The sequence below is a fragment of the Myotis davidii genome, unplaced genomic scaffold (genome assembly GCF_000327345.1).
Source record: "Myotis davidii unplaced genomic scaffold, ASM32734v1 scaffold37, whole genome shotgun sequence".
NCBI lineage: Eukaryota > Metazoa > Chordata > Mammalia > Chiroptera > Vespertilionidae > Myotis > Myotis davidii.
This window is the reverse complement of record NW_006289395.1, coordinates 4,037,507-4,045,690: the sequence shown is the minus strand read 5'-3', so window position 1 is coordinate 4,045,690 and position 8,184 is coordinate 4,037,507. Positions and strand designations below refer to the sequence as shown.

Here is an 8,184-nt window from a genome sequence, read left to right as displayed (position 1 = left end):
AGCAATGAGATCAAAGCCTTCCTGCCCAGGTTTCTGGAGCCCCTAAGGGTACCTCTGCCAGCCCTATCGCAGAGACAGTTAGGAATTCCCTAGGAATTCCTGGGGATCCAGCCTGGGTTTGTCGCCCAGGGAAGGGGTGCCTGTGGTCTTTGGGGCACCTTGCTGCAGTCCTTGTCCCCTCCATTCAGCTCCACAGACCACTGCTCCTGCTTCTGCTGCCTCTCGGCGGCTTTGGGTGGCCCGCACCTCCCGGCACTGCGGGGCCGGCTGCACTAACTCCTGTGTGGCTGCTGGCTCTGTGCGGAGGCCGTGGCACAGCTCAGCAGCAGGCCTCTGTGCCACCTCCAAGGCTGGCCCTCCACTGAGCTCCTCTCTCTCCCAGGGGCTGGGCCGGCCCACTCAGCTGCTTTCCAGCAATGCTCTTTCCTGGAGGAACCAGGCGTGGGCCTTGCAGCCTGGGCTCAGCTCAGCTTTCTTCACCTCCTGCCATGTCTGCAGCTCTCTCTGATGTTCTCCTTTATGAGCGAACCACCCTCACTGCCCCCAGCTGCTGCTTCAGGTCCGACTGCAGCTGCTCCTCCGAGCGCTGTGTGTGTGGAAGCGAACTCGTGTCTCGCTCGTGGATCTCTCCACTTCCCTGAGCACAGCTGTCCCGCTGATTTCCCACTTCCCTGCGACTCGCCTCTGGTTGTGGGTGAGGCTCCCAGACAAGTTCAGGGTCAGCCCAGGGAACGTCTCACTGACTAGCATCCTGGTCCCCTCCAGGGCCACTTTTGGCTGGATCGGACTTCCTTTTCTTTGCTGGCCCAGCTTCATCACACCCACTGTCTTTCCCATAAGCCCATGGCTGCCTGTGCTGGCTTCTCTGGTTTCAAAACATTACTAATTAAAGGAGCTACGATGGAGGAAGAATACTGGGGGCCTCGGAAAACTCCCGCCCACAGGCCACCGAGAGCGGCAGAAGACAGGGAGGTGGTGTCAAGCGCCTCCTGCAGGCGCAGATGACGGCCTCTCGTGGGGCAAGGGTTCCTGATCCGGGGTCTGAGCTCAGAGGGAGGCCACAGCGGCCAGCACACACAGGATCACAGCTCAGCCTGATCCTGACCCAGGCAGCCTGGAGAGGCACTTGATGCCCACCTGGGGCACCGCGGACCGGTCCTGGGCGGTGCAGCCTGGCCCACTGGTCCCTGGTGGCCTCGGTCCAAAGTGAACCGCAGGGCCTTTGCCCTGCAGCAGGAGCCCTGCTAGGGGCTCTCATGTGGCCCTGTTGCCCTGGAAACTGGTGCTCCAGCAGCACTCAGCCTGTGCCCACCACGCCCCAGCTCGCCCTCCTCCGGGCACTGGCAGCCCTGCTTCCAGCGGGCCAGCTCCCAGCCATCGACCAGATGGCCCCGGACCAGGTCAGCACAGGAAGAGGCTCAGGTGCCTCTGTGCTCTCCCCACTCCAGGTAGAGCCCCTGGAGCCTGCTCCTCCCTCTCACAGCCTGGAGGGTGGAACCTCCCAGCCACGTCTCCATGGTGACTAACAGAGGGGGTGGTGCCAGCAGAGCTCAGTGGGGTTGGGGAGCTTCGGCCCTGGTGTGTCTGTTGGTGTTGGAACATTTTCCTTGAAACAAGAAACCTTCTGAAGTTCCTAGGGCGGCTCGGCTGCTGCATGTTCAGCTTCCACAGCTGGGCCTGGAGGTCCCAGTTCATCGCCAGCTCCAGGAGCGCCTTTCTCCTGGGGGGGAGGCGGACTGGCCTTGTCCAGCCTCCGGCCACTGGGCTCACCATCTTCATGCTCCCACTGATGTGGCCTGTTGAGAGGAGGCCCAGGTCTGGAGGGTCCGTCAAATTCCCAGATCCTGGGTTTAATTGCTGCACTGTGCTCCATAATTTGGAGGTACCCGATCATCGCCAGCTCCAGGAGCGCCTTTCTCCTGGGAGGAGCCGGACTGGCCTTGTCCAGCCTCCAGCCACTGGGCTCATGATCTTCACGCTCCCACTGATGCGGCCTGCTGAGAGGAGGCCCAGGTCTGGAGGGTCCATCAAATTCCCAGATCCTGGTACTTAACGGCACCAAGCCTCCTTTGCTCAGCTTATGAAAACGGAGACTGTCACCTGCCTACCTCAAGACCGCTTGTCGCATGAAAAACATTTCTGTTTACATCACTAGTCTCGGATTTTCTGTTGCTTGCACTCAGAAGCATTATGGATACAGCGTGTCATGGGGTGTGGAGGATTAAAGGGACGAAAGCAGGGGTTTGGGCATATGAACCATTAAATACAGCACGTGCTCTCCACACTGGTGAGCCATGTGAATCCCTGGACACACAACCCCACTGTATTTAAAGGAATTCTGGGTCTGTGTTTAGGAGAGTGCTCAGTGGAGACCCCAGAGCTGATGTAAGGGGAGAGCAGAGAGAGGCAGGGATTGCCAAGCAGCTACTTTCTCTAGTAAAAAAGATCTGATTTTGAGAAAAATGAGTGAGCTGCAGAGTATTCCCCTGGGACCATGATGAACTGACCTGCTGGGTGGAGTTATTGCCATTTGAGAAGCGGAGCAGTTCTTCCAAAAACCTTATTTTTGATTTAGCATCGTTTATGCTCGACTTCTCTTTCAAGCCAAAAGGGGTTTGCTTGTGTTCCCTTTGTTTTGGCAGTTGGGGCTTAGAGATTGTTGTATAGCTTTTATAGATTCTGAAATTTGAAAAGGATTTTAATATTATAATAATAACAGCTTCCATTTAATAAGCACTTATCGTATGCCGGGAATCACTGAGTGTTTTGCATATTTTATCTTGCTATTTAGGAATGAAAAGAATAAACTATTGACGCACTCAGCAATGTGGCTAAATCTCAAATTCGTGCTGAGTAATAGAAGCCAGACAAAACCAAGTACATGTTGTATGATTCCATTATGTGAAATTCTAGGAAATGCAAACTACCCTATTGTGACAGAAACCCATCATGGTTGCCCAGGCATCGGGGTGGGGTGGGTGGCAGCTGGGTGAGAGAGAGGGATTACCAAGGGACATAGTAGCTTTCAGAGGTGACGGATATGTTCATTATCTCACTTGTAGTGATGCTTTCAGGAGCGGGTACATTTTTCAAAACTTAATGAATTTTATACTTTAATATGCGCCATGTATTATATATTAATTAAAGCTAAAAGTGCTGCCCTGGCTGCTGGTGCGGCCCATTTGGTTGTGCATCATCCCATGCACCGAGAGGTCGGCAGTTCGATTCCTGGTCAGGGCACATGCCCAGGTTGTGGGCTTGATCCTGTCTCTCGCTCTCTCCCCTCCCTCTCTTCCCCTCTCTCTCAAATCAATAAGACAAACAAAAAACTAGGAATGCTTTTTAAAGGGAAAAAATGTTAAAAAATTTTGCTGCCTTTTCATAGGTAAATGAATAAATGAGCTATGATTTAACCACACAATGGAATTCTATGCAGCAGTGAACATCAATGAAACAGATCTCCATGTGTCAAAACAGACAATGATTTAAAAAGTAAGTTGCCAAAGGAAGTCGCAGTGTCATATATATGTAAATTTTAAGTGCATACAACACTGTATGTTTGTGGGTACACATATGTATCAAAAGTGTAAATTTGGAACGATACACATTACCTTTAGTGGTGGGTTAATGAGGTGCATGAAGAAGAAAGGGATGGGGTGGAGTGTTGGCTATACTGACAATGCTGAGATACACAGAAAAACACAAATGCTAACATCTGTGAAATCTGGGTGGTGGGTACATGGGCATCTGTTATATTATTTTCTGTACATTTCTGCATGATTGAAATATTTCATAATTTTAAAAAAGCTTAAGTAATTCTTCATCCCACTTTCAGCATCCAGTTCCCTTTGCCAGGGGCAACTGTTATAAATTACTTGTGTATTGTGTATCTTTCTGGAGATATTCTATACACACACACACACACACACATATGTATACGTACACATATATATGTATTATCAGATATGTGTAAATTTTCATAGATCTCTTTTTAAACAGAATTTGGAGCATACTATATATACTGTTCTGCGTCTTTTCTCAATAAAGCTTTGGAAATAGTTGCAACTCAGTTCACGCAGAATTTCCTCATTCTTTGTAATAACGTTTAACATTCCTTCATATGGCTAATTAGGCTATTTCCCAGTGCTTGCCATTAGGGACACATTGTAAACATGCACTTTGCACATCCGTACAGACCACACCACACCACATGCAGTCTTTTCATAGTTACACAGGATCTAAGTACAAGAGCAATGACCACACTGGGCTGCACAAAGCAAAGGGCTGAAGCGGTGGGGGGGGGGGGGGGGGCGCGTCTTCCTCCTGTATGAATGAGTAGCTACCTTGGAGTTCCTGTTTGTCCCTTTTAAGTTTCTTATTTCCTCTTGGACATTGACTGGCCACTGGCTCCCACATTTCCAGCTGTTGATAGCATACTTTCTCCATTTAGGAGCTATTTTGTTGCTTCTAAAATGCTTTAGGCCAAAAAGCCAAACAATCTAACTTGTTTGGACTGTGATGAAAGTAGAAGGAAGAAGGTTTCATGGAAGGGAAGTGGGCAGCTGAGTCAAGGCTCTGAGCTTTGCCGCATGGACGTAGTTACAGGTATGCCGGCCCCTCCGGGGCTCGGGGTGCTCTCCAGGCCCTGGTCACCTCTGCATGCGAGGTGACAGACAGCTGCTTCACCCATCCCCTGGTGTAAGAGGCGGGACCAGAGCAGCGGCCACTAGGGAATTAAGAAGAGGCAGGAAGTGCTGTGTTTGGTGTATGTCTCACCGCAGGGAGAGGTGAGCATTCATCCTGCCTCTACATGACTGCAACTGTGACATTTTAGAATAATTCTCTGTTTTCTGACAAGAGGGGAGGAGAGAGTCCTCCCAGTTAAAGTCCAAGGGCAGGAGCAAGAGGTCGGGGCAGTGTAAGAAGCTCATCGCCTCTTTCTTGACTATGAATAGTCACTCTCTTAAGTATTTTATTTTTTTACAAAAAAGGAGGGGAGCATCTGTAATACTTTCAACAATAAAAACAAAAAAACCCAAAGTTTTTTTTTACAATATAAAATCATAATAGGATTCTAGAAAATAACTCCTTTAGAATACTGAAGTAGTACTACTAATGATAATGGGAACAATAGCAAATATTTATTGCAGTTTCCAAAGAATTTTCTTACTAGGGAGGCAGTATAGCCTAGTGGTCAGAGCACAGACACAGACGTCAGATTGTCTGGATTTAAAACCTGGCTTCACCACTTCCTGTGTGGCTTGGAGTAGCTTATTTAACTTCTCTGTGCTTTGGTTTTCTCATCTGTAACATGGCTGTTATAGATTAAGTGACTTAAACATGTGTAAAAGTCTAATCTTAAGTTAGTGCCCAACACATACTTGGTGAATGTTTGCTAAATGTTAGTTATTATTGTCATTATTGTCATTGTCATCATTAGTGTAGTTGTAAGTAAATAGCAAGAATGGGTGTCAATGGACATAGCTGGTAATCTGGTTAGTCGTTGCACTTAAGGCTTGCAAATAAGTGTAGAGGTGTATTTTTCCAGGAACAAAAATGATAAGCTCCACTGGGTAGAGCAAGCAGTGTTAAGATGTGGACCATGTCTGGCCCCATGTCCCAGCCAGCCAAGGAGACCCAACTGCAAGTGAGGGTCCAGGAGGAAGTGACTCTGGAGAGGAAAAACACCTGTACGAGCCTGTGCACCTGAAGCCACACCCAGAGGACCCATGCCCACTAGGAGGTACATGTCCAGTAGGAGGCCCATGTCCACTAGGAGGCTCCATGTTCTACTAGGAGGCCCATGTCCACTAGGAGGTACATGTCCAGTAGGAAGTCCATGTCCACTAGGAGGAGGGCCATGTCCACTAGGAGGGCCATATCCACTAGGAGGCCCGTGTTCTACTAGGAGGCCCATGTCCACTACAAGGGCCCATGTTCATTATGAGGGCCCATGTCCAGTAGGAGGCCCATATCCAGTAGGAGGCCCTTGTCTAATAGGAGGCCCATGTCCACTAGGAGGACTCATGTCCACTAGGAGACCCATGTCCACTGGGAGGCCCATGTCCACTAGGAGGCCCCATGTCCACTGGGAGGCCCATGTCCACTAGGAGGCCCCATGTCCACTGGGAGGCCCATGTCCACTAGGAGGCCCCATGTCCACTGGGAGGCCCATGTCCACTAGGAGGCCCCATGTCCACTGGGAGGCCCATGTCCACTAGGAGGCCCCATGTCCACTGGGAGGCCCATGTCCACTAGGAGGCCCCATGTTCCACTTCCAGGGAAAAGCCGGTTCAGTGTGGTCAGAGGCTGGAAGTGCCACCCCAGCCTGGCTGCTTGGTGGTGACCGAGGGCGATCATGTACTTTTACCTGAGCCTCAGGTTCCCCATCTCTAAAATGTGAGGGGTGAATGGAAAGATCTCGAGAGACACAGCAGGTGACAGAAGTCTGCAGCTCATGCTAGTCTCTCAAAGGGTCTTCAGCTTTTTTTGTCATCGGGGTGTGAACTGCTGCTCTGTGTTGAGCTCCCACCCTGGAGAAAGCCAGCAGGTAGGATCAGAGTGCAGGGAGAAAAGATGCGGGGAGGGAACCATGCTAAGGGGTGCAGGAGTGGGACACAGGTGCTGTGGGAGGGTAAGGAGGGGAGAGGCAGAAGGGTGTTGGGGGAGGAGCTGAACTGTCCAGCCCAGTGGGTGAGCAGGCCCCTGCCACTCGCTCCAGCTCCGGGCCAGGTGACATGGCCACTCAGACAGCCCCCCTCCACGCCTCTGGGTGCCTTACCTTGCAGCATCACCGACGTGGTGTAGTAGTTGAAAGGTACGTTTTTCACCAGGTATTCCTCTGCGTCCAGGCTGGCTAGCTTAGCGCCCACCAGCACTGACTTGCCTGTGCCCGCGGTCCCCACCAACATGAGCGGTCGCCGCCGCTGCAGGAGCCGCTCCATGAAGTAGCACAAACGGATGGTCTCGCTCGTGTGCACCAGACAAGCCTGGAATGGGAACACAATCAGTGCGCCTGGGGCTTGTGGGAGAAACCGATGCACCGCAGAATGTTCTGGCGCATTTAGAAGAGGGATTCTGCTGTCACGGTGGATCTCGTCACCATAAGCGGAGGGTCTTCCCTCAGGGAGACCATTTTGTAAGCTCATTCTCTGGGTAGAGAGCATCCCCGCCCTCCCCTACCAACTCTGTCTTCCTCCCTGAGGCCTCGCTAACATCCATCAGAAACTTCTGCCCCATCGTCTCCGCCCTGTGTCCCCCCGAGGTTGCCAGTGGGGTCTGGTAACCAAGTGACCTGGCCCCTGGGAGGGAACTCATGGCTTCATTGCACTTATGATTTCCACTGACAGGCAGTAGCTGGAGGTGACCAGCTCCCAGCAAGGGCAAACCTCTTGGATGCTGGCAAGGGGCTGCTTCTAGAGCCATGGCCGACCTTCGGGATGAATGCACTTCCTTGATCGCTCACACACTCACCTGCAAAGGCATCTCAGGGTCAAATTCAAACTGGGGGATGAGTGTGGACCATGGCTCAAATTTCTTGGTCTCAGGGTCTATGTAATAGTCAAAGATGGTTCCCTGGGAAGGAAACTTGATGGTCTTGAACTCGGCCAGCCACCACTTGCTGAACTCTGCCCGGTAGTCCACAAGCTGCAACACAGAGCAGGTGAGCATCAGGCTCTCAGAGCTCAAGAGCCTGGACAGGCCATCCTGGCATCAGGCGGAGGCCAGGGAGGAACAACGTGCTTCCGCTTTTGCAGGTCCACCTGATGGACTGGCTCCTCCGGGAAGGACGCTGTTCTGCCCAGGACCAGCCTGAACCAGGCGCAGCTGAGCAGGGCCTCCCGAGCACATGTGTGAGCGCCAGTCTGACCATGCAGCTGAGCTTCCCTGCACCAGCTCCTCTCAGAGCCATGGCAGGGTGGAGGGCGGGGGAGGGAGTATAAGAACACGGAGGAGAGAGCCCACCACCACAGGATGGGCAAGTGTGGTCAAGAATTCCGAAGGGGGCTTGGAACCGAAGATGGCGGCATAGGTTAACGCCGGAGATTGCTGCCTTGAACAACCAATTCAAATTAAGCCTGAAACAGGGACCGGACAACATCCAGAACCACAGGAGGGCTGGCTGAGTGGAAATTCTACAACTAGGAGTAAAGAGAATATCATATCCAGACTCAGAGGAGGCGC

At 51.7% G+C, this 8,184-nt stretch overlaps 1 protein-coding gene across 1 annotated transcript in view; it reads right to left on the bottom strand.

The window, feature by feature from the left end:
• Positions 1–8,184, bottom strand: part of LOC102760149 (dynein heavy chain 9, axonemal) — a 194,745-nt gene that overhangs the window by 18,070 nt on the left and 168,491 nt on the right. Inside the window, exons 37-38 of the mRNA XM_015562544.1 lie at positions 7,474–7,647; positions 6,782–6,989 (exon numbers count right to left, since the gene is read on the bottom strand). Of these exons, the coding sequence (XP_015418030.1) occupies positions 6,782–6,989; positions 7,474–7,647 (382 nt within the window). The remainder of the gene's footprint in view (positions 1–6,781; positions 6,990–7,473; positions 7,648–8,184) is intronic.